At 41.0% G+C, this 27,667-nt stretch overlaps 1 protein-coding gene across 1 annotated transcript in view; it reads right to left on the reverse strand.

The window, feature by feature from the left end:
• The window catches only part of LOC122808149, a 773,706-nt gene that overhangs the window by 53,890 nt on the left and 692,149 nt on the right, over positions 1-27,667 (reverse strand). Inside the window, exons 6-8 of the mRNA XM_044079121.1 lie at positions 26,910-27,026; positions 20,580-20,648; positions 18,771-18,839 (exon numbers count right to left, since the gene is read on the reverse strand). Coding sequence (XP_043935056.1) covers positions 18,771-18,839; positions 20,580-20,648; positions 26,910-27,026 — 255 coding nt within the window. The remainder of the gene's footprint in view (positions 1-18,770; positions 18,840-20,579; positions 20,649-26,909; positions 27,027-27,667) is intronic.

Consider the following 27,667-nt stretch of genomic DNA (forward strand, 5'->3'; position numbering starts at 1 on the left):
GTACAAATAACTAGATAGGTAGGGGTTCTAATCCCAGCCCTGGCAAATGTAAGTATGTGTGTTTGTGTGATTGTTTGTAGGTGACTCTAAAGACAACCACAAAGCATTCTATAGCTATGTCAATAATCTAAAGGGGAACACTCAGATCTGCTCTGAGTTACAGCACAATGGCACTAAATATACAGAACCAACTGATATTGCCAACATCCTAGCAGATAGGTTCAGTGCTAACTTTACCCCCCTCTCACCCCCCTAGAGGGCCCATCTCTATACTGGAAGAATACAAAGTTCCTATAATCACGGCTGCACAGGTAAAAAACACACTCTCCAAAGCCAAGAACACAGCATCCATGGGACCTGACAATATCCCAGACTGCGTTCTACATGAACTACAGAATGAACTGGCACCCTACCTAAGTACCATGTTCAATCATAGCCTCACCTCAGGCTTTGTACCCACTGAATGGCGCACTGCGATGGTTATCCCACTCCACAAAGAGGGAGCCACGATGGACCCCAGGAACTACCACCCATTAGCCTGACGAGCCTTGTCTGCAAGGCCATGGAATGTATCATCATGGAACTCATAAACAAAGACATTGGTAATCTCCAAACTCTGGACCCTCCCCAGTTTGGATTTGTAAAAGGCAGATCATGTCTCCTATACCTGACTGACTTCTTTGAAGCAGTCACCAAAGCCATAGATGAGGGTAAAATGGTTCACACAGCTTATCTAGATCTTGCCAAGGCTTTCAACACCATCTCTCACTCTGGAATTATAGATAAGTTCACTAAACTAGGTATAAATCCCTATGTCACAAGATGGGTTGCCAACTGGCTCACAGACAGAACTCACACTGTGAAAGTAGCGGATTCCAAATCTGACATCAGACCAGTGACAAGTGAAGTACCACAGGGTCAGTCCTGGGTCCTCTCCTGTTTGATATCTACATCTCTGAAGTGCAGGCCAATACAGAAGGTCTTTGGCTAACAAAGTTTGCAGATAACTGCAAACTAGGAGCCATAATCAAAACTCCTAACGATGCGGACAAACTACAAAAGGGCCTCACTGAAACAGATACCTGGTATCAAAGCCATGGCCTGAAGCTCAATGCCAAAAAGTGTATTGTCATCCCCTTTGGTAAAAACTCTGTACCCATGAACTACCACATAGCTGGTAGTCTACTTAATACCGAAAATGTGATAAGAGACCTTGGGACACAGGTGGACAGTAGTCTCTCCTTTGATAATCACATCACCACAGTGGTCAGGAAATCCTTCTACATGGCTCATCTCATCACAAAAAGATTCTCATCCAGAAAAAAAGAGGTCATTGTTCCCCTCTACTCATCACTCATTTGACCCATTATAGAGTAGAATGCCCCTTTTGGTATGTACCTCACAAGACATCTACAACAACTGGAAAGACCACAGAAATACCTCACAAAGAGGATTACTGGCCTCAAACAGATGCCCTATGCAGACCGTCTCAAAAAACTACAGCTTTACTCCATCGCATATCGCCTACTCAGGGGCGATCTCTGCCTAACATACAAAGCTATGTCAAACCCAGAGCTGTTGGACATGCTCCACTTAAAGAAATCCCAATCCCTCCGAGCTACATACTCTAGGGACCTAAACTTTGTCACCACAATAAACAGAACATGCTGGAGGGATAGATTCCTGTCCCAGAGACTTCCCATATTCTGGAACAGACTACCTATCTATGTCAAACAGAGCTCCTCATTAGCACGCTTCAAAAAAATCTTGATTATTGGATGGGAAATGGGAAATTCACCCCGTGGATCACTTCTGTGGCTCTGCTCAACAGGGGCACAGGAAAATAATTTTTTTGGGTGGTGAAAGCCAGGGTACATTTTTTGGCTAGGCTTATATGGGCCCTAGGGCCAATAGCCTAGTACCTACCTATGAAACAGTTTTAGGCCATTCCACACAGTACATTTCCCAGTGCCCCATTTTAGCAGTCCTGCTGATATCAATCCCTTAGAAGTACCTTTGCGCAGCACAGCCCTATAATCTCTGTGGTGCATGCAATAAATATGTAATAGCATAGTACAAATAGCTAGATAGGTAGAGGTTCTATTCCCATTTCTGGAAAATGTGTGTGTGTGTGTGTGTGTGTGTGTGTGTGTGTGTGTGTGTGTGTGTGTGTGTGTGTGTGTGTGTGTGTGTTTCTCCACCCACCACACTTCCCAGTGTCCTACTTTAGCAGGCCTGCTGATGTCATTCACCTTAGAAGCACCTTTGGGCACTTGCCAGCTCTATAAGCTCTGTAGCACATGTGATAACTGTATAACACTATGTGTGTGTGTGTGTGTGTGTGTGTGTGTGTGTGTGTGTGTGTGTGTGTGTGTGTGTGTGTGTTTTCATAGGTGGAACAGTTTTAGGCCATTCACAACCACTACACTTCCTAGTGGTCTACTTTAGCAGTCCTGCTGATGTCATTCCTCAAAGAAGTACCCTTGGATAGCTCTCAGTGATGCATGAAATAACTACACAATGATATAGTACAGATAGGCAGGGGTTCTATTCTCAGGTCTGGCAAATGTATGTGTGTGTGTGTGTGTGTGTGTGTGTGTGTGTGTGTGTGTGTGTGTGTGTGTGTGTGTGTGTAGAAGTGTATATACAAGCGATTGTAAGTGTGTATATTTGTAGGACAAAGAATTTTGAGGACTTTCCCACCCACAACACTTCCCAGTGCCCTACATTAGCAGTCCGGCTGATTTCATTGTCCTTAGAAGTACCTTTGGATAACAGTCATCCCTATAAGCTCCATGGTGCAGGTAATAAGTAACAGTATAGTACATATAACTAGATGGGCATGGGTGCTACACTCAGTTATAGCAAATGTGTGTGCATGTGAAGAAGTTTGTATGAAAATGTATTTTTTGCCCTTCCCACCCAGTACATTTACCATTGCCATACTTTACAAGGGCTCTTGATGTAAGTCACCTTAGACATACCTTGTGACACTGTTAAATCCTATAAGCTCTGTAGACATGTGATAACTGCATAACTAAATAGGTAGGGGTTCTAAACTCAATACTGGCAACTGTAGTACTGTGTGTGTGTGTGTGTGTGTGTGTGTGTGTGTGTGTGTGTGTGTGTGTGTGTGTGTGTGTGTGTGTGTGTGTGTGTGAGAGAGAGAGAGAATCATATCCAATGGGGGGTGTGGGCTATACCATTTTGAGATGTGTACCACCCAGTAAATGTCCCATTGCCATACTGTACAAAGCCTGCTGATGTCATTCACCTTAGATGTACCTGTATACACTTGTTAGCCCTCTAAGCTCTGTGGTGTATGCAATAACAGTGTAATACTATGGTGGAAATAATTAGATAGGTAAGGGTTCTAATCTCAATACTGACAACTCTAGTAGTTTGTGTGAAGCATATCCCCTGTGGCTGTTGTTTGTGTATGTTATACCATTTTAAGGCCTGTTTACCCCTACCCATGACATTATCCTGTTGACGCCCTACCCATGACATTACTTTAAAGAGCCTGTTAATGGCATCTGCCTCACATGCACTATATAACACTGTACAGCCCATACCAGTCATCTGTACAGATGTACATGGAATATGCACGTTTGAAACCCATATATCATCTGTGTCCCCTAACAATGAGCATTCCTGTGATAGCATTACAAAATATGTCACAGTTACTGTAGTGACACACATGCCAGCATCAGACATTGTGTCTGACACATCATGCTGATGCAAAATCTGTCACTCTATCACTTGTGCAGGTTTGTTGGAGCAGTAGACAAGACCAATCGCTATGTCAGGTGGGTTATCCCACCATCCATGAAGGCATTTGCAAGATTACTTGTTGTAAGTGGTTGCATGTTAGATTTATTTTATTTTATTTATTTATTTTACATTTGTTAACTGGGATGGTCCGACTGGACACAGGTCCATTTTTAGTGGAGGGCCAGGGAGAAAGGCTCCACAGTAAGTAAAATTTTACATAGTATGTTAAAATACAGTATACAGCAGAAGAAAAAACAAGACCTATTTATACAGAAAAAATAGTTACACATGGCTAATAACAGAATAAGTATACAAATTCAATCCCAGGCATATAATCTATGTGGAGCATGTCATGTGTACGCAGCACTATAGTACATGCAAGTGGATACGTAGGGTTACTAATATGTCTATTGGCAACTGTGTATGTGTTTCTGTATGCACCACCCCTGTGGCTGTCTTTAGTGTGTGTGTATGTGATGGCTATACCATTTTGTGTGCCTCTTCCACCCTGTGAATTCCCCCACTGCCAACCTAGTGTCAGCCCATATAGATGTCATCCACTGTACAAGCACAGTTACACAGTTTCTAACACCAAGCCACTGTGATGCATGCAATGATCATATAACTGTGTGTGTACAATATACAGTGATCACATCACTGTGTATTATACATTAATAGATGGGTAGCTCATCTACTCTGATAAGTGTCACCTCCATGTGCATGTGTGTTTCAATGCATGTCCCCATGCAGTGGTGTGCATGTGTGTGTGTGTGTGTGTGTGTGTGTGTGTGTGTGTGTGTGTGTGTGTGTGTGTGCATGTGTGTCAGATGAATCCTAATAGCCCATGGAATTGTCACCCAATTCAATAGTAGTGGCAGACACTGCCACATTACAGTACCATTGTGCTATCTGTGTTATGTATCTAATGCTATCATTCATAAGACTGTGCTGGTAAGGGCTGTGCTCAGCCCTTCATCAACTGCCCCATGTACAGGCCTATGACTGTGTGTGCAGTATCAACACGAGAGGCCAGACATGTATATGAAATAGCAGACACACATGCTGGTTATTGTCAAATTAGAATAACAGAGGCTGACCAGTGCCAGGAATACATACCCCAAACTTGTCCCCAAACATCCCAGATATGCTCAGAATTAGTTCAAAATGATGTGAAAATTACTGAACCTACACACATTGCTAACATACTGGCTGACAGGTTCAGTGCAAACTTCTCCCCCCCTCCCCCCCCAAAAGGAGAGATATCTATTCCAGAGGATTGTAGCCCCCCAAACATCTCCAACACCCAGGTGAGAACTGCCCTCACTAAGGCAAAAAACACAGCATCCATGGGACCGGATGGTGTCGCGGCTGTGTGCTTCATGAACTCAACGAGGAATTAAACCCACAGTTAGGTCATCTGTTTAATCTTATTCTCACCTCAGGATACGTTCCCAAGGAGTGGAGTGGCGCGGGCGACTGTGGTCCCACTTCATAAGGCGGTGCCTCCACAGACCCTGGAAATTACCGCCCCATTAGCTTGACAAGCCTTATCTGCAAAGCCATGGAGAGGATCATAATGGAACTCATAAATAAAGACATAGGGAACTTGCAGACTTTGGATCCAACCCAGTTTGGCTTTGTCAAAGGCAGATCCTGCCTCTTAAACTTGGTTGACTTTTCGAGAGACAGTCACCAAGGCCATTGATGAGGGAAAGGCAGTCCATACAGCCTACCTCGACCTGGCAAAGGCCTTCGACACAATACCCCACTCAGGTATCATCGAAAAACTCATCAGCTTTAATGTAAACCCATACATCACAAGATGGGTTGCAAACTGGCTAAGCGGCAGAACCCACAGGGTCAGAGTTGCTGGAGCCATGTCAGACTCAAAGCCTGTCACAAGTGGTGTCCCACAGGGCTCAGTCCTGGGTCCACTCTTGTTCGGCATCTACTTTTCTGAAGTACAAGCAAACACAGGAGGGTTATGGCTGACAAAGTTTGCAGATGACTGCAAACTGGGCGCCATAGTCGAAACACATCTGACACAGATATCCTCCAGAAGGGCCTCACAGAAACGGATAACTGGTGCCAGAGCCATGGCCTGAAGTTAAACGCCAAAAATGCATAGTCATACCCTTGGAAAAACAAGGTTACCCCTAGCTACCATATAGATGGCAATCCACTGAGCACAGAAAAAGTCATCAGGGATCTGGGGACCCAAGTTGACAGTAGCCTTCGTTTGACACTCATGTTGCTAAAGTAGTTAGGAAAACCTTCTATATCGCCCACCTGATCATGAAGGGATTCACATCTAGATCAAGGGAGGTCATCGTCCCCTGTACTCATCACTCATTAGACCTATGATTGAGTACAATGCCCGTTCGAATGTATCTGACCAGACACCTGATGCAGCTTGAAAGGCCCCAAAGTTCCTCACCAAAAGGATAAAGGGTCTCAAAATATGTCTTATGCTGCCCGACTGAAAGAACTCCAGCTCTATTCAGTCTCATACCGCTTGCTCAGAGGTGACCTGTGCCTGACATATAAGGCCATGTCAAACCCAGATTTGATGAATATGCTTCACCTCAAAAATCTAGATCCCTCAGAACCACAAGGGCGGAGACTTAAACCTTGACACGGTTATAAATAGAACGTGCTGGAGGGACAGATTCATCACCCAGAGACTCCCTATGCTGTGGAACAAAATCCCAGTACATGTGAGGCAGAGCACCTCGCTGGCCTTGTTCAAGAGGAATCTTGACCAATGGATGGGAGATCGCAGATATACCCCAGGGATTACTTCAGTGACACTGCTTGACAGAGGCACAGCAAAATGATAGGCATAGTTTTTATTCAAACTAAAGGGGTGGCGAAAGCCACATAACTATGGGCTAGGCTTATAAATGCCCTTGGGCAGATAGCCTAGTATGAACCTATGAACCTATGAACCTATACACAGTACCAGGCACACCCTCATCAACTGCATGATGGTCGAGTGGATGTGACAGAAATGGCAGGGCCAACAGGTGATAATAGCCAAATCTGTTGCAGTTAAAGTATGGCTAAGCTTGTGAGGGACCTATTGCAAGTGCTCAAGTAGCCTCTTCTGTATGTGTGAGCATGCAATCCTACAGAACACCCAGGTGACATGTATGAAGGCTAGGTGGCTGTGTCAAGGGTATGTATGCAAGGTCATACTGTCTGCCACAATTGCCCCTCAGATACTGTTGCATGTAAACACACCTGGTAAACATGTACATATACAGGTGTACCTTAGCTATGAAATGGTCACTGTGCTTCAAATCTGCCTTACTCATCATTGCTACTGTCAGCAGGTCCACAGCCTGCAGACACACAGACACCTGGAACACAAACAGAATACAGTATGTGACACTACAATCAGTCAGCAGTACTAACAACAATAGTGCATCATGGTTAGCAAGGTAAATATACCTCAATGTCTACCCATAATTACTGCCAGCAGACAGCACCTTACACAGCATGACATTGCTACACTGTACTATAGTCACCCTGTGCATCAGACCCATATGAGCATGTCTGTGCATTAATGGTATGGGTAACAGGGTTGTAGCATAAGTATTATCACATGCACAGGATGTGGATTTGGATTGCCAGAGGTCTAAGTTGGGCCTTATGTGTGTGTGTGTGTGTGTGTGTGTGTGTGTGTGTGTGTGTGTGTGTGTGTGTGTGTGTGTGTGTGTGTGTATGTCTTGAGGGTTGGTGTTCAACTGGGCCATGCAGAGGAGCTGTGCATGTCTGGTGGTGACTGGCCTGTGATAGGGATGTGTGAGTGTTTACACACAATCAAGCAATGTGGATGCCCGACACAGGGCTATATTGGACAGCCATGGACCATACATGACACGATGTATGGTTCACCATCTCCTGGGAGGGATGCATGAACTGGTTCTGCCAGGAGTATCACTGGCAATGCCAGGCCCAAGGGCAGATGTAGTACTACTCCCTGATGGTGACTGCTGTCTGCTGGATGCAAACCCCTTATAGCACTAGCCAGGTCAATGTGCCTATGGCCTGCTCTGATGTGGTGCAGACAGCAGCCTCCCTTTCGTAGTGCTGTTGATACTGCCACTATGGGACTGTGAATGTCCACAGCCATGTGGCCTCACAGCTGATCATGTTGCTGACCTACATACACCTGGATGATGCCCTACTCCCACCACATGCTCAAGTACAGACATTGCACAGTCAAACAGTGACAATGTGACAATGTCTCATCCCACTGTTTATCCATGACATCGGCAAGATGACATATGGCATCACGAATGCCTTGGAGGTCATCATGCATGGCAGGAGCGCTGCATTCATGACCCTGAGCATCTGTCTGGTGTTGCCTGTGCCTCCATAATGACTGTAAAATGCATCTGGTGACACTTGTTGTAGCACTTGTGACAGGGGCTTGATGGGCAGCAATCCGCTGTCAAGCACCTCAACTAACTAAAACAAAGCACTGTTTGTCCAAAATTAAAGTAATAAAAAACAGGAGTCAGATAATTATTACTTAATTATTATGACTTTAATTTTGGACAAACAGTGCATCGTTTTAGTTAGTTGAGTTTATTTTCATTTTTTGTGAATTTTTAAACCGCCCTTAACCTGTACATTATATGTGGCTGCTGGGGATTGGGTTTGTATGGGCATACTGACTGTGTGTGGGGACATGGTTTGTGAAAGTGGGATACCAAACAATGGCACAGATTCAGGCACCAACAACCCCACCTGTGTCTCACTATGACCACCATCATCATGGGAGTCTGCTATGACACTTACATCAAGTTGTGAGGAGGAGGGACACCAACCCCTGTGTTCACCTGCGAGGGGAAGGCAACATATGTAAATTAATACTCTGCAGTATTATGTTTGCTGATACACACAAACACACACACACACACACACACACACACACACACACACACACACACACACACACACACACACACACACACACACACACACACACACACACACACACACACACACACACACACACACACACACACACACACACACACACACTCACTCACTCCTGGGCCTTTCAGGGCAGATATTATTGTAGTTCTGCCTGCTGCAATCCATCTCTTTTACTGCTACTGTAAGGCTCACAACAAAGGGTGACAAATCCTACTGTGTGATGGGCCTAGTAACAGAATGGTAACTACGGCCAAGACCAAGGCTATTGGAGTGAGCTATATAGTGTCAACAAGTAAATATGCACATACTGTAAGAGCTGACTTACTGCTATACAGACCACACACAATGACAAGATGTAACGATATGTGATGATAACTGATGAAGGAACTGGTCTATACACTATCACTGCAGTAGCTAAACAGTTCAGACTCAAAGGGATATATTTCAGAGAACAATGCAGGACAGTATGCAATACATACAGGAAACATGTCAAGTACTAGGTCCATAGCCTCATAAGATAATACCAGGCTATTGGCCCTGATGCCATCATAAGCCTAGCCCAGACATTTGCCCATGCCCTTCAAAGCCAGCACTTGTTTCCCTGTCCAGCTGGGACACGCGCAGGATCCCAGGGTGTTTTCATCCATTTCCCATGCAGTCATCCAGCTTCTTCTTCAAGAGGGCTGTACATGTACTCTGCTAGACATGAGGAGGGAGTGTATTTTACAGACAGTGTATTGTGTGGGACACTACACTATCCTGCCAAGTCCTATACATGTCACAGACCAGGTGAGGGCCTTGCGTGCATGATGCATGAGTGGGGTTTGTCTTACAAATATGCAGAAATGCCATCAAGGCGGGTTTGGAAATGGCCTTGTAGCCAGACACAAGTCACTTCAGTCTGTATGAGACTGAATACAGGGACAGGGCTTTCAGCCTACCTGCATAGGACAGGTGTTGCAGACTCTGGATTTTCCTGGTCAGGAACCTCTGTGCAACTGCTGCATTTGCTTGGCAAGGTAAATGCCAAAGGAGCCATTGTACTTGGTAATGCATCTGATAAGGTTGGAGTACAGGGATATTGTGGTCTTCTGGTTCCTGGATGACATACCCATATTTATGAGGTGGGCCATGTAGACAGCCTTCTGTACAATGGTGCCCATACAGTGGGAAACTGTCAGGATGCTACCAACCTTGGTGCACAAGTCACCTCACAACTGATTGCATGGTCTTGCTTCTTGCACTAGTCATTAAATGGGTGAGTGCCTCTTGGGGGATGCTCATGTCAGTACGGGAATGTAAGACAGTGGCCAGCTTGCAAGCAACTGTAAACCTGTCAGCCACAGCCTACTGTTTTTGTCCTCTACCTTAGATACATATGTCTCAAACAGTAGAGGCCTCCAGACTGATCCTTGGGGTACACCACTTTTAAAGACTCTACTACTAGAGATGTGTTCCACTATTTTGGCCGGTTGGGTACTATCATTCAGCCAGTTAGCTACCCATCTGGTAACATACAGGTTAATGCCTAGCTGTCTAGGTGTATGTATCCTGGCCACCTGGGGATTGAGAATTGAGCTAATTGAAGGTAGGCATTGTTCACCATCTTCCCCTTGTCCTTGTGTTTGTTTACCACTTCAGATAGGTTGACCAGGTTTAACAGGCCTGATCTCCCTTTCACAATACCACACTGTGTAGGCTCAGGCATTTTGAGGTTGCCAATGTCCCTATTTACAATTTCCTTGATATTGCCTTCCATGCCCTTGCAGAGCGGGCTAGTTAGGCTGATGTGCATATGATTGGCTGGGTCAGTGGATTGCTCTGCCTTTGTGTATAGGGATGACAGTGGCTGTCCTCTGTGCAGATGAGATGACACCAGTGCGCAGGCCTTGGTTGACTACAGCATGTAATGGATCTGAGAGCTCATGACTGAGTTCATGTAACGTGCAGACAGGGATGGTAGCAGGCCTATGGCTACTTCTTTGTGTGTTGCCTTTGAGAGGGCATTACGGACCTGCTTCCTGATGATGAAGGGAGGGGGGCAGGTGCCGTGCATGCAAATGTGTACCAATGGGGGGACAGGGTGGTGATGTTTACACTTCACCTGTCAGCAGCAGGTTGCCTATATCTATGCCGTATGTATATATGGTGTTATTGACTATCACTACAGAGCAGGTTTGTGTGTTACCTCTAGGATTGCAGACATATGTGTGGAATACCTAGTCATTGGCCTTGGTGGATGTGTCCAATTTGCACTCAAAGATAGCCTTAGGGCAATCCACCTGTGATCTTATTTGTTTGTGCAGATCAAGATGACATTGCTTCCAATAAGGCACCTGTTCCTTCTTGGCCTGTCCAGCAATTATTTCCACCTATTATGGTATGTGTGTATTGCTGCTGTCCACCACGGACATTTACCCTACCTTGAGGGGGATGATGTTGTCCTTTCAGGTATTGCTGGGTCCATACAGCTATGTAGCTGCTCACATAGTTTTGTGGTGTGGACATGGACACTACTGCTAGTTCCAACTGATGGGACGTTGGCTGTAAATCTACATCTACCTGCTCTGAGGAGATTTATAGTCATTTGTGTAAAGGTGATTTTGTTTGATCCTGACAGTGGGGGGGGCAGGGGAGATGGTGACCTGAACAGTGATGGCTATGTGGTCAGATCTTACCTAGGAGGATGACACTGTAGGAGTGCTACAGTGGCTACTCATGTTGGTTAGGACCAGGTACAGGATATTTCCACCTGTCATAGGAGTGTTGACTAGCTGATCGACTGCATTGTCATTGACAAAGCCAAGGAATCTCTGTGCATTGATGTTCAGGTGGCATAGGTCATGCACACTATGGTTGGGTAGTTGAAGTCACCAAAGTGTAGGGTAGACAATTGAATCATGACAGATTCCAGCAAGTCCCAATAGGTGTAGTGGGTGAACATAGTCATGGTTGGAGGCCTACAGTTAGCTATGATTTGAGTAGGTGTTTTGTCAACTGTTAACTGCACTTGGGATGTCTCCCAATGGTCATACTGTTTGGCCAGGCTGGAGGTGTGTATGTGTATGATAATGTTTAACACTCCACCTCCTGTGGCTTTGCAGCCCTCCATTTGGGATCTGCACGTATGATGGGATGAGTAACCTGGCAAGCTTAGTGTGCTCTCCACAGCTGCAAAGCAGGTGTCAGTGACTGCACAAATGTTGGCATCCTACAGGACAAGGTACGCTTGGATTGATATAGGATTCATGGTAAGACACCTTGCTCCTCTTACAGCAAGACTTCTGCACAAAGGCACATATCACTGGTAGGCAAAGGCTGGAAAATATTGTCACTTTTTGAATCTAGCTGAAACATGGTGTTGCATTCACAGGTCTACTTCACAGGATATGACATCTGACAATCAAATGTATGCTATTATGTTTTGACTTCTGTCTTTAATAAGTTGCCAGTGATGTGCCAGACAATGCACAGCTGTACGAGGAGGCATTGACTACAAATATGAGGCAGGCATGTGGTCAGTCTACAAAACTCTGGACAATTGTCAGTTATGTGCTCAGTATATAACATACAGTTCAACACACACTTGTGCGCCATTTGTGTACTATGCACATACCCTATATAAGTCTCTTACATTTGTAAGACAAGCATATGTCTCATAGTAGCATTCACAGGTGACATATGAATATTTACAACATCCCAGGTAGCAGTGTCACACTCAGTACTGGACAACACACACTCCAGTAGTAGTCATACATGAGCTGACATTTGCTGGGGTAACTCAGGAGACAGAGATGTGATCCATGTCACTGAAAACAGGGCAAGCAGGAATGGCCATAGGTTTCAGACAGCAGCATGTGAGTCCAGCAGGTCTTGTTGTGACCTACTGTTACATTATTGCATCCCCATTTCTGCATTCCATTACAAGCTTACATGATTGACATAGCCATTATAGTGCTGAACAGTTTCCTCAGAATAATGCAAATGGTAGGGTTTGTGTAGTCACAGTCTGTCTTTGTATAGATGGGTTCAGACCTGTGTTGCATAGGCAGCAGCTTGCCTTTTGTAGGTAATGCTCATGAGTAGGGGATGGCCTGTGCACCAACTGGTGTCTCCCACTTCCTACTTGCATCCAGAGCAGTTGTGTTGTCTTTTGATTAGCCAATGCCATAACAACACAGTGCTATAATAAAGTCCTTCATGTGGGCCTTGCCCCTTTCCCTTGCCTGTGTGGAGGACATTATGGAGGTGTGGGGGCTACAGCTTTACAGACAGTAGGTGGAAATACCTCTCAGTACAAGACATGTAGAGGCAGTCCAACAACATGGGGAAAAAGCTCCAGAATTGGTTACCGATTATAAGTAAGTATTGCTGTTCACACACAGAGGATTGCTAGATTAACAGGATTTGTCTGGAAATGCATTTTCTGCATGCCAGTGATATGTCTCTGACATATCCGTGTTTCAGATCTGGAGTCTTTCAGGAAATATATGTTAAATCAAACCATGCTACTCTAGTAGACTTCTACTTGTATAACAGCCATATTTCAAAGATGTCACTATTTTTGCCCTTTATCCTCCCACTTTTCCAGGCTTTTTGCAGATGTCTTGCAGTAAGAGGTTGTTTATATATATATATATATATATATATATATATATATATATATATATATATATATATATATATATTATACATACATAAATATATTATACATACATATATATATATATATATATATATATATATATATATATATATATATATATGTATATATATTTATCTATAGATGTAGATATATATTTGTATTTATGTATACATACATATGTATATAAGAGTACAATGGATATATATTTTCCCCTTATGTTAAATGATATTGTAGAGGTATGTTGCTGTGATTGTAGTGCACAGGGTCTTGGGTTCAAAACATGGTAGTGATGACTTTTTTCCACGCATGTTAAATGACCATAATGCATGATATGTTTGTAAAAGAATTACAAATCCTCAAAGCTCAGATGGTGTAGTGGTATGTTGCTGTGATTGTATTGTACAGTGTCCTGGGTTTGATACGTAGCAGTAGTGATTATTTTGTTGCTGAGCAGAACAAAGGCTGATGCAGACAGAGTGATTAAGGCAGCTGTAAGCAGGTTTGCGCTAAGAAATGCTAACAGATGATTAAGACAGCTTATACATGCCCCAATTTTAATTAAAGAAAAGAAAAAAGGGTGAGAGAAAAGTGGTGAAATGGGGGCAAGCAGGGAGTAAAACATTAGGAAAACCAGCTAGGGATGTTCAGGATGGGTGTAGGAAATGACCCTACCTCTACATTTCTTCTGCAGCAACAGCTGTGAATAATGTATAGAATTTGGAATTTACTGCCTCACACCCCAGAAGGAAGGGTGTTCACGACAGATATTTGTAGAATAATTTGTGGGTAGATTGATTTATTTCACTGTACATGAGGGAAAAATGTAGAGTTATGTATGGGGCAATGATTTTTTTGTTGGACAGATGCCCTTTTTTTCTTTTTTAGGTGAGTGTGGGATTTTGGGGAAGAGCTGTAGGTATGTTTGGGGAGGTAGGTTGGGTAGGATAGGTAGCATTTGCAGGCAGACAAGACACACAAGACAGCAGACAGGGGTGGTGTATGACACATGAGTGGGGCAAACACCTTGGATGGGGAGGGTGGTTGGGAAACAGAGGCCCATGAGCCACCATATGTATACAATGGGACTGAGGTCCCCACCCATGGGCAGTCACCATTGCACATTCACGGCCCCGAAGGTGGCTATGCTGGGGGCTGGACAAGAGGGGCAGCCTGCCCATTGAGGTATACCTGGTGGCCCTCAATCTGGTGCAGCTGCCCACCTAACACAGAGTGGATGACACTGCGCACCATACCCTGGAATATTCTGTGGGTGATGGTCTCCTCTCCATGACTGCATCCAGGGGGATGGGCCCTGTACTCTGAGGCAGTTCCACCTGAAGATGGTGCAGGACCAGTGGAGGAGGATGTTCCAGGTTGGTTCCCAGATGTGCTGGAGCTTGTGCCATGGCCAGATGGGGTGGTTCAGGGGGCTCCACTGGGATCTGCTTTCCCAAATGTGCTATGGTGTTGTGGTTTTCCCAGATATAGTGGTTAGTCATGAACAACACATTTCAATATTAAAAAACACGTATAAGTCCTGGAACAGTCAACCGACAAGGGGGGAGGGGCCGTTATATGAAACTGCACAATATACAAATAAAATCAATAGTATATTATTAAATTCTGGAAATGATGCTATATCATCTATTAATGAAGTAAATATAGGGTACCACAAGATTAATTTGTACCTGGAAGATCTGTTATTGGAAGACAGAATTGATATTGATTTGTATAACTTCTTAAGAGTAGAATTTCCCATAATTAGCACCATAGTGGGCATTCCAAAAGTGCATAAGGATTTGGTTGACCCCCCTTTCAGGCCAATTATATCTGACAGTAAATCTAAGACTTTTCCTTTTGGGAAAGTAATTGATATGTGGTTAAAGCCTATTTATAAGAAAACAGGGCACATCGTTATTGACTCTTGGGACTTTTTGGGGAGACTTGAGCCAGTGTTAGCTACTGAAGCAAAGTGGTTAATCACTATTGATGTGGTTGATCTTTCTTCAAGTATACCCCAAGAGGAGGGTATACTTAGGTTCACCCAAAATATTAAGGACTTTGGGGATCTGTCTTGGGATAGAACTTCCCTTGTTCTAGAATTCATGGATATTGTTCTTACACACAATTATATTATGTATGAAGGGGAGTACTACATTCAAAGAAAAGGGGTAGCTATGGGGGCGGCTTGCACCCTCATATTTGCCAATTTGTTCCAATTGGATTGGGAAACAGAATATATATTTAAAACTGAATGGTTTAGTAATATCATATGCTACCTCAGATTTTTGGACGATATCTTTGTAATATGGAAAGGGGATTTGAAGGTGTTGGAAGAGTTTAAACAAAATTTAAACTGATGTAGTCATTATTTGAAATTTACTTTCAATGTGGAGAAAGAATCTATTTCCTATTTGGATACCAGAATAAAGAAGACAAAGGGAAATTTAAATCCAACGTCCATAGGAAGGATACGTTTAGCAATTCATATCTACAATACACAAGCTGCCATCCTGAGGGCCAAAAAAGGAATATTATTAAAGGACAATGCATTAGGGCAGCCCGGATAACCTCTGACTTTACAGATCTAAATTGTGAGTTAGAATTGATTGGGGGTTTCTTTAAGAGTAGGGGCTACTCTAATGGAATGGTAACAGATGTTACCAACTATATGAAAAATGAATGGGGGGAAAAGTACAAACCCCTCTTAGGGGTTGGCCTCAGGAAGAGTGAGGGAGCCACTAATGAAAATCACAGTATGGACAAGGTTGAATTCACAAGGGCATGTGTGTTACAACATTCATCCTATAGTAGTGACATTAAGAGAATTATTCAGAAGAACTGGAATATTCTGAAGACCGACAGTAATATATTCAGGATTGTGGGGGATATGCCACATTTTGTGTCAAGGAATGGTAGTAACATGAAACTCCAATTGGAGAAGAAAATAAGGAAGAAAAACAATGTTTATGGGCAGAATGGTACCAGTAAATGTGGCACATGCAATCAGTGTAGTTTTATCATTAACACCCCTTCAGTTATATTACAGAATATCAATATGACCGAGGTCAAATTTCAGAGGGGTAATTGTAGATCCAAGCACCTGGTATATCTTGCTAAATGTACCAAATGTCCATGTTTTTATGTAGGAAAAACAGATAGGTGCTTGAGAAATAGGATCTATGACCACTGTTATAGTATTAGAAAACAAGATGGAAATAATGCATTGTGGAGACACTTGGAAGGAAATAGTGTTTGTTCTTCTTTCCTTTTTGGTATATTGGAGATGGTTAAACAAAACCCTAGGGGTGGTAGTATAAAGAAACTGTTGGGTGAGAAGGAGGCAAGGTGGCAGATACGTCTTAATGCTTCCGTGTTTCTAGGTATTAATGAACATATATCCATCAAACGTATACTGGAAAATAGTGGATAGTTACTAGTGACCAATACATTTTCTTACACTTTTATATTCATTTTTTATTTTTTATTTATATTTATTTTCTTTTTATACTATATCCCTTAAGGAGTATATATATTATGGAACTACAAAGTTTTACATCTCATATTAATGATTTTATTGGTATTTTTATAGGAATGTTATGAACTACATTAGGTACCTAAGTATATGTGGATGGAGAATGTGAATTTAGCACTGTGCAATTTAAGAGCTCATTATGGTTTAATGAGAATTGAATGTGATTGGTATGGGAGTGTATTTAAGGTGAACATTTTGTTAAGAGCAGTGTTCTGATGAAGTCCATTTTATTAGATGAAAGCGCTCAACCAGTTATATTGTTTTAGTGAATAAAGAGTGATTTTTGTAACTCCGGTCGTGCCAGTGCTTTTTCCGTGTTGTGACCAGGAACAGATTTGGGTTTCAACATTTCAATATTAGTTATAACAGCATGCCTGGGTGTTCCCATTAACCAAAACCAACAGATCTGAAACAGTTGCATAGCAAACAGAACACATGCATACATGGAACAACAGTAAGTATTTTAGCAACATGCAGGTTACATTGATGGCAGCAGGCCACCAATAATGGTATTTGAACAAGGTATGTTAATATGCAACCATATATGAACATTAATGGAACACATGTCCAAACAATAGGTTTTGAGAACAACATTCCCATAGTATATGAATAATAATTATTGATGCAGATGATGAGTGGGGGTAGAGAAAAAAGTCCATTAACAATTGTATCTGCTTCTATTTTTCACAACAGTACTGCTTGGTACTCTACAGGTCTGCCCTCACTTTATATCTACTTATGGCCCATAGCTTCTGTGGCACATACATACCTGTTAGACTGTCAACCTGTAATGGTATGCGGCAGATTGGGTGAACTGTGGCTACTGTACTGGAGGGGGCTTGTACATGTCAGAGTTACATGCTTGAAAAGGAAGGGGTACCCTGCAATTATGTTGTGTGAGTCTTCTACTAGCATAGTTCACCTGGAATACTATCTTTGTCCAAGGTGATTGGCAGCAGTTACCAGTAGCCATGACAGCATGTCACTTGAGAGACATTTATCGGGAAATGGGCATGGTATATGTACCTATCCAGCTGCCATTTGTAGGCATGGGGCTGGACAGTGGAAGAGTTGTACATGATGTATTGTTATACCCTTCAAACAGCAACTATAAACATTTCATTACCTGTAAGACCTGTGGAGAAAATATCTGTTACCACTATCTGACTGTTTCTACAAATATTCAAGATTTCTTGAGTGTATACGTGCACATATCTCAGTACCAGTCTCTGGACTTGAACTGTGTCTGGGTGTGCTACAATCAACTACAATACTGTTTTTCATCACACTGAGCTACTGGGGAACTGCTGTCTTTTACTTGACTGTTTTCTGCCTAATACTCTGTGGGTTAGACAGTCTGACCTTGTAATCCTGAGATTCATACATGACAGATAGTGTACTGTGTTGTAATCCTTTGAAATTATATGATCTGGAAAGCAAAGGTTCGCACAAAGCACTGCAGCAGGGGACATACTATAATATGTTTGACACTAATATTCTGGGTTTGGACCTGAGTGCATAACATATGTCATATTTCATGTATATCTTGATTTACAGCTCCACAATCTGCTGTTTTGCATACTAGCTGATTCTCAGAACGTCTGTTAATTCATGCTGTCAAAGCCATATTTTCTGTGCAGAATCTATACAGATTATATTTCTACAACAACATACCAGAATAAACACAACAGTTGGTGGTTTAGGTTTTTATTGTACTTATATGACACAGTGCTCTAATACTGCATATGCTGTAGATGTCTATTAGTCTGTCAAACTTTTCTTTAATTGTTAAGACACAGAACACAGTAAACAATTTACTGCTTCTTATTTATTTCACTATATACTGTAAGGTAGATCTGCACTCACCAGCCTGTCGACACAGCTTTGTCAGTTTGTCCGCATGGGCCTCAGCATTGCTAGCCCTCATTGCTGCAGCTGTAAGGGGAGAAAACAAACATTATGCACACCTGTCTATCACATACTCAGGCTAGAATTTGGTACAGCTATATCTGGGATACTTACATACTGTTGGAGCATGGTTGTCCTGAGCATCTTGGATCCAATGAGCCAAGAGCGCCTCCTTCCTCTGCTTTAGGTCAGCATAGTGATTCTGTACCTGCTCACCAGTTCAGGGGATGCTAGTGGTACTGTTGAAATCGTGTGCCAGACAGAATATTAGTTATAACAGCATGCCTGGGTGTTCCCATTAACCAAAACCAACAGATCTGAAACAGTTGCATAGCAAACAGAGCACATGCATACATGGAACAACAGTATGTATTTTAACAGCATGCAGGTTACATTGATGGCAACAGGCCACCAATAATGGTATTTGAACAAGGTATGTTAATATGCAACCATATATGAACACTAATGGAACACGTCCAAACAATAGGTTTTGAGAACAACATACCCATAGTATATGAATAATAATTATTGATGCAGATGATGAGTGGGGGTAGAGAAAAAAGTCCATTAACAATTGTAGCTGCTTCTATTTTTCACAACAGTACTGCTTGGTACTCTACAGGTCTGCCCTCACTTTATATCTACTTATGACCCATAGCTTCTGTGGCACATACATACCTGTTAGACTGTCAACCTGTAATGGTACGGGGCAGATTGGGTGAACTGTGTCTACTTTACTGGAGGGGGCTTATTCATGTCAGAGGTGAAAAGGAAGGGGTACCCTGCAATGATGTTGTGTGAGTCTGCTACTAGCATAGTTCACCTGGATTACTATCTTTGTCCAAGGTGATTGGCAGCAGTTACCAGTAGCCATGACAGCGTGTCACTTGAGAGACATGTATCGGGAATTGGGCATGGTATATGTACCTATCCAGCTGCCATTTGCAGGCATGGGGTTGGACAGTGGGAAAGTTGTACATAGTGTATTGTTATACCCTTCAAACAGCAACTATAAACATTTCATTACCGGTAAGACCTGTGGAGAAAATATCTGTTACCACTATCTGACTGTTTTGACAAATATTCAAGATTTCTTGAGTGTATATGTGCACATATCTCAGTACAAGTCTCTGGACTTGAACTGTGTCTAGGTGTGCTACAATCAACTACAATGCTGTTTTTCATCACACTGAGCTACTGGGGAACTGCTGTTTTTTACTTGACTGTTTTCTGTCTAATACTCTGTGGGTTAGACAGTCTGACCTTGTAATCCTGAGATTCGTGCATGACAGATAGTGTACTGTGTTGTAATCCTTTGAAATTATATGATCTGGAAAGCAAAGGTTTGCACAAAGCACTGCAGCAGGGGACATACTATAATACGTTTGACACTAATATTCTGGGTTTGGACCTGAGTGCATAACATATGTCATATTTCATGTATATCTTGATTTACAGCTCCACAATCTACTGTTTTGCTTATTAGCTGATTCTCAGAACGTCTGTTAATTCATGCTGTCAAAGCCATATTTTCTGTGCAGAACCTATACAGATTATATTTCTACAACAACATACCAGAATAAACACAACAGTTGGTGGTTTAGGTTTTTATTGTACTTATATGACACAGTGCTCTAATACTGCATATGCTCTAGATGTCTATTAGTCTGTCAAACATTTCTTTAATTGTTAAGACACAGAACACAGTAAACAGTTTACTGCTTCTTATTTATTTCACTATATACTGTAAGGTAGATCTGCACTCACCAACCTGTCGACACAGCTTTGTCAGTTTGTCCACATGGGCCTCAGCATTGCTAGCCCTCATTGCTGCAGCTGTAAGGGGAGAAAACAAACATTATGCATACCTGTCTATCACATACAAAGGCTAGAATTTGGTACAGCTATATCTGGGATACTTACATACTGTTGGAGCATGGTTGTCCTGAGCATCTTGGATCCAGTGAGCCAAGAGCACCTCCTTCCTCTGCTTTAGGTCAGCATAGTAATGCTGTACCTGCTCACCAGTTCAGTGGATGCCAGTGGTACTGTTGAAATCATGTGCCAGACAGTCCCAAGTCTCTGCTTGATACTGTGTGCCTGGGTACTGGCCCAGCAGCAGTCTGGCATCATGGTTTGCTACAAGGAACCCATCCATGAGTCTGGACTCCAAAATGACCCAGAGCTGCACCTGAAAGCATGAGCCTTCACCACCACCTGACATAGTTCCTACTCAGAGCAAGCTACAACAGATCCTGGCTGCATTCCTATCTGCAATGTTTAAACAAGGCTATATTCCTGCCCTTTGCCATCATTGGACCACTTTGAAAATGCTAAGCTCAGCTAAGCAGTGTGCAAATCCACTAAGATGAGTTGAACAGTGCTTAAAGGGGAAATTGCTGAGCACTGCTTAACAGTGCACAAATCTACTTAGCTGAGCTGACTGCTGCTTAGTATTTACATCTAAACAGTGCCTAAACTGGCTAAGCAGAGCTGACCACTGCTAACCATTGCTCACTTTTCATTTTAAATAAATATCAGAATAATCATTAATCATTACTGACATATTAGTAAGTGTATATGATTTACTATACATGATGTCCCTCTATGTGCTTACATTACATTACCAAGGGGTGTGACTATACTGTATGAGACACTTGTGTATACATGGGTGATTTCACATGTTATATGCACTCACACTTACATTTTAGACCAGCTACACTACCCTGGTTGACAAGTATCAATTACTGCATAATTTAAAATAAAAATAATAATTTTAACACTGCTTTCCCATGTAAAAATAAAGTGCTTGTCCTAGTACTTGAACTGTGAAAGCCTGCATGCAAAGCTGGGAATCTAACCACTATCCTATGTCAGCATTAGGATTTTATCTGCATATTTTTATTTATCTCCTAGGGGATGTTTAAGCAATGCTGAGCAGAGGGCCATAATCCACAGATCCACTCAGCTACATTTACATATACTTTAGAATGGGAAAAAAAGGAATAAACCCACTTTATTTACATGTCTTTGTACTCCTTGTCAGTCACAGTAAAGGAGATTGTAAGGGGCACATATGGATAGACTTTAAAAATTGCTCTTACAAACTTAGAAAGTGTGACTGTGGTTTTCTAGTAAATCATTGGCAAATCACTCAGGGTTAAGTCAGAACATGACATACATTTGGATTTGAGTCTTCATACCCTTCAGGAAATCCATGCTAATGTACAAACTGTTCTATCAACTTTCAAATTTTGTAAAAGCTATATTTAAAATGTGTCCCTATTTTTGGGCCTTTCTCCCCCCATTATTTATGGTGTTGTACAGATTTCTTGCTCTAGGAGGTTGAAAGGTATGTGAGGCAGGTATCTGGGCATTCTGCGAAAAGCTGTACAGTTGAGGGGTATGGCCATACATCTCTTTCACAATGAGGTGCATTGCTTCCTATCCAGACTTCCTGCTTTCAGTGTCTTTGGACAGTGAAAGCACTTGCAAAGTGCCGTATGGCACTTTGACAATGCAGGGGGTGTGTGATAGAACCTGTCACACACCCCCTGCATTCATTTCTTGCTCCCCTATTTATTTCAGTGTCTGCAGACACGGTTTTACTAATTTATTTGATTTTAGTGTACGCAGACACTGAAATGCATTTAAAAAGTGTTGTATTGCACTTTCTGAGTTGAGGGGATGTGTTAGATGTGTGGGCACTACTTAAATGTGCACCCTGTGCTCAGTAGTGTTTGTGTCCATTTAGCCTTAGCAGTAGCATGCCTTCATGAATATGCAAGGTGGGCTACTGTTAAAGCTAAGGGGAAATGGACAGGGTTCACTCTGTGCAGGAATAGCACTATTCCTGCATGGGGTTTATTGAATCCCAGGGAGTGTGTTAAGAAATGTAATGATATGGTAAGCTGGATCTCAGTTTAGGATGGGTGAGTTAATCAGGCTGATCAGGTATATGGGACGTAAAGGTACTATACTGCTGGACATATCAGCGTTAAAATCTGCCATTACTTTTATGGTGTCATTCATAAGCAAACATCTTTAAAACTATGTAAACAAAGTATTATGTGTTATGCCTGGTTATATTATAAAATGTTGAGCAAATATAATGTACATATTTTAGAAATGATAATGAAATAAATAATATTCATGTATAGCAAATTCTTATTTATTAACTATTTGATAACTGGGTAGGTTAGCTGGTTGGAAGATCCTTTTCAGACCTGACCTGAAAACAGAGAATCGCGCATATTCATATAAACATAGTTAAACATCAGCCATAATACAAAGTACAGAATATATATATATATATATATATATATATATATATATATATATATATATATATATATATATATATATATATATATATATATATATATATATATATATATATATATATATATATATATATATATACACACACAAAGTAGTAGTGTTCTACATCAAGAGTAAATCATTGGTATATTTGTCAAAACGTATTTACAGTGTTCAGATAACATTACAAGCAAGCCTGGCTGGCTAGTGATAAAGTGATAACTGACTGTACGGTCAGCCATTGTCCTTAAAGCTTTCGCAAATAACTTCATTGGGCAGAGTTGATTGGATTTGGCCCAACTGCATAGTTGAGAGAAGGACATCTGAAGGTTAGTTTTTAAAAGAGAGTGACAGTTATTAACATCCATTAGTAGGATGTCCTCTGCATATAAGATAGCATCAATTGAAGGCTAGCCTTCAGTAAGATCATCAAGGTACTTCAGTGCATAGAGTGACCTTTCTTGACAATCTGTCATTCAGATGGACTTGGAATGCTCTGCTTTCAAGGTAAATTTGGAACCATTTTATGCTACCATTGCTAAAGTTAAATGTCTCCAACTTCTTGATCAGTGTTTGCTTTCAGTTTTGAAAGCCCTAATCGCATTCACAAATATCACTGCTGTGAGTAGACCATCTTTGATGTTGCAGTAGATGGAGTCATCTGCTATAAGTAGGCTAATGTACTAAAAGCATTTCTAAATCCACATTGCTTGTCGAACAGTAGTTCAAAACTATTTATATGCATGAGTAGTTGTTTGTAGAAGATTGTTCTGAAAATCTTAGCAAGAGGACAAAGTGGTAAGACTGATCTAAAATCCTTAAGAATTTTAGGAGGTGGTATTATGCAATAATGTTTTACTACTGGAGGGACTCATCATGCACTGTTGTGATAGACAAGTTGTAAATACAGGCTGGGGGTTTAGTAATTTTATCTGTGGCTCTTGAAGGAAGGTGAGTGGAATGTTAAGATTTGGTATTAGGATTGTTTTAGATTTTTAAGAAGGTTGTTGTGGTTTTTTAACTCTTATTTCTCTGAAATGGAATATGGTTTCTTATACAAACAATGGATATAGTAGTAGTTGCATATTGTTCTGCAGGTTTTGCTGGACAGTAAGATTGAATTGAAAGGAACTAGATATGTGTTTTTTCTACATAAAATAAAATCTTTATAGTCCGCAGGCTGCCTGGAATTATTGCATCCTTTTAGTCAGCTAGGACAGTAGGTCTGTTTATCGTATTGTCCTGTTAGTTCTTTGATTTCATTCCAGAATCTTTTAGGGTTACTGGTAGGTTTGATGCCTCTGTCTCTGTATCTGGTGTAAGGAAAAGACCTTGGAATTGCCCACACTTTTCATTTGTTCCCACTAAAACAAAGATCTGCACAGCAGTCACTCCTTCCATCATAAAATCAGCTGATTTGCCAAATGGAATGTTATACCCTTTAACAGCCAGCATCAGTGACTGACAGGGTCAAATGCTGATGCGACAAAGAGGAAGTGCACCAGTGATCTCTGTAATTGGCTAAACAGAAGGATAAACCATTCCCCTCTCCAATATAATGGGATATACCAGTCACTTTTTATTCCCATCCCATGTTGGGTCCCATTGCCAAAATCATTAATTCAACCAAGGTTATCTAGATCCAAAATGGATATGTTTGCTCTCATTTTCTATTTCTCTCCCTCTTTCTCTCTCTATCTCTCTCTAAATCATCAGTTCAGCCACCTTGAATAAACGTTTCAGGTTATCTGCTATGGGAAACTAATGCCACTGTGTGTCTTTTTAAATATTGAAGAATACTGAATTTAAATGTGCTGACAATAATTTTTGAATATAATTATAATAATTTAAGTGGATGAGTGTAAAATGCAGTAGGCAGAGACACTTTAAATTGTAATCTAATCTTTGAAATTTGTAGAGTCATTTATTGTTTTTTGGAAGATAACTATTGTCTGAAGGGCAATTTTTTTAGCTGTAAAACACTGGGCATTTCATACATAGCAATTATTCAGAACCGATGGCTACAAGTCAGGAATTCTGCTAACACACACAGCATGATGTCAGTATGACTGTTCTTGTTCATAACTTTGCAGACTGAACTTGGCCACAGAGGTGAGTAGACAATGTTAACACTTGCTGACCTGCTTTTCATGACTAGGGATACTGCATATTACTGTTAAGAAAGGTGAATAAGCAATATTGTTTACTTCAAGAGTTGTGGTATTTCACATATACTTGAATTAAAGTGAGTTCTGTGTTAGTACAAATGAGTTGTGGTTAAAAAAGACATCATTTTGAGATGTGGTACATGGGGTGCAGCTACTGAGGATATGCACATTTTAGGACTTCAGCACAAAATTATGAATTTACTGAGTACATTTGTTTGTTGATTTTCATTTTTATTGATTTCTAATACATACTCACATTTGGAAACTTACTGTGTTCTTCAAAACCAGAATATCTCATGTGATGCTACTAGTTTTAATTAACTGATGTATTTGCATTTCTACATTCTCTACATGGTCACCATAGGTCCAGAACCATCTTGGAGCATTAGCCGGATGATATAAAACTGAATCTAATTCACATGATCCTGTGCAAAAATTCCAAATTTGTACCATTCAGACATACTGGGGCTTGAAAACAAAATGATAACAACTATGGGAGAAAATACAGACTGCATTAATGGAGAGATGCATACCATACTAATGTTATTTATAGTTTTTCACTGTGTGAAGACAGGGACAGAGAGAGAAAGAGGGAAAAAAACAGAAAGAAAAATGTTACATACATCAAAAACAGTAAAACACTTTAAAGGTGTTAAGAAGATTACTTTAATGTACAGCAACACAAAGTTTGTCACTAAAGGTGTCTGTGGTGGTTTTACTACCCTCTCAAGAAAACCTATTTTATGTATGTGTAGTTAGACACATAAGCAGACTGCCGTCTGTGATTTATTTAGCCTCGCTATGTCAATATCTACTATTGATGTCTACAACTGCACACATGCACTTGCAAAATCTCAAATTCAAGAGTGACTTACAACTGCTGATTTCTTCACAGGATCTCTATTCAACTTAAACTTTAAATTTATTTATGTACTTTATTTTCATATTACCATTGACAACATTAAAAAATAAATAAAATATCTAAACCGCTTATCAAAAATTATAAATTGAAAGCAAAAATAAATAAAACATGATAGTATGTTGTAAATTCTTTTATACAGCTTTTCCACACAAACATACATATAGAAACACACACACACACACACACACACACACACACACACACACACACACACACACACACACACACACACACACTTGCTCACTTTGACATTGAAAGAAGAAGGCAACTTGTTGATGGCTAAACGCCTGTACTGTTCTGTCCTCCCACAGCCCAAGTGCTCTTTCAAGCAAAGGTCACTGATCTAAGATGAAATTTCAGATGCTGCAGTATGTAGCAAACATCTACGTTTTTTGTATATGTTTTGGCATCATATGCAATATGATTTGACTAAGACTGCAAAACTAGTATTGCTATGCAGGGCAAACAAACTAGCTTTGCACTGTTCAAATAGTCTGACTGTACTATGATTATATGAACTGATAAGAACATTGTTAATGCTTACTTACACAGATGCAGGGTTATATTAGGCATATAGTATAATAGCATTCATTTTTGAAAATACCACTGAGCTGCTCTTTAGTAAGGTACATACATGTTAACAATTGCATTTTAAAATTTAAAAAACATTTGCAGGAAAACACTTACTGTAAATAATTAAGGCAATGATTACTACCAGGAGGATAATCACCGTGATACACAAAGCGATGATCAGTTTTGTTGGGTGGTTGCCATACTTTGCCACATCTTCCTTTGTTTCTGGAGCTTTGTAAAAAAATATATATATAAGTATCAGCTTTAGTTTCTTATTAATTTTATTTAGTTTGTATTTGCTTATCAACAAAGTGAGAATATAGACTGGGGTAAATAAGTGTCTATACCTCCCAAGAGATACAAACTCTTTTTTTGTGGCTAGTCTGTTATTTTTTAATCCTGTTAATTTCAATGCCCGACAGCTTCATAAGGTTGGCAGTTTGAGTTTCATGATCATTAACGTATAGAATCAGGGGACTGAATATTATTTAGTAGAGTGTACTAACAAGATAATGCTGTGACTATCATGTGGTTAATGAGCAGATAGCCTACAAATACCATACAACATTGTTACATGATCTGTGTGTTGAAATAATAATGGTTAATAGTTTATCAAATGTAATGCATCCATTTGCCATTCACTGGTACAGTTTCACATTATACACAGCAGGCTGATAGATAATATTCTGTAGTTACTGTCTTGTATGGCACCATTATTCCTGCCCATTGCAGTGTGGCTCTGTACACACCATGTTTAAATCATGAACTTTGTAACACAATGCATACATTGAGATTTCCATTTGTCTGCACAGGGTATGTGGTTGTTCATTTTGAAGATAAACCATATATATCACTTCTGTTAGAGTCACTTT

This window comes from Protopterus annectens, chromosome 8.part0 (assembly GCF_019279795.1).
Source record: "Protopterus annectens isolate FY-2018-M chromosome 8.part0, PAN1.0, whole genome shotgun sequence".
NCBI lineage: Eukaryota > Metazoa > Chordata > Ceratodontiformes > Protopteridae > Protopterus > Protopterus annectens.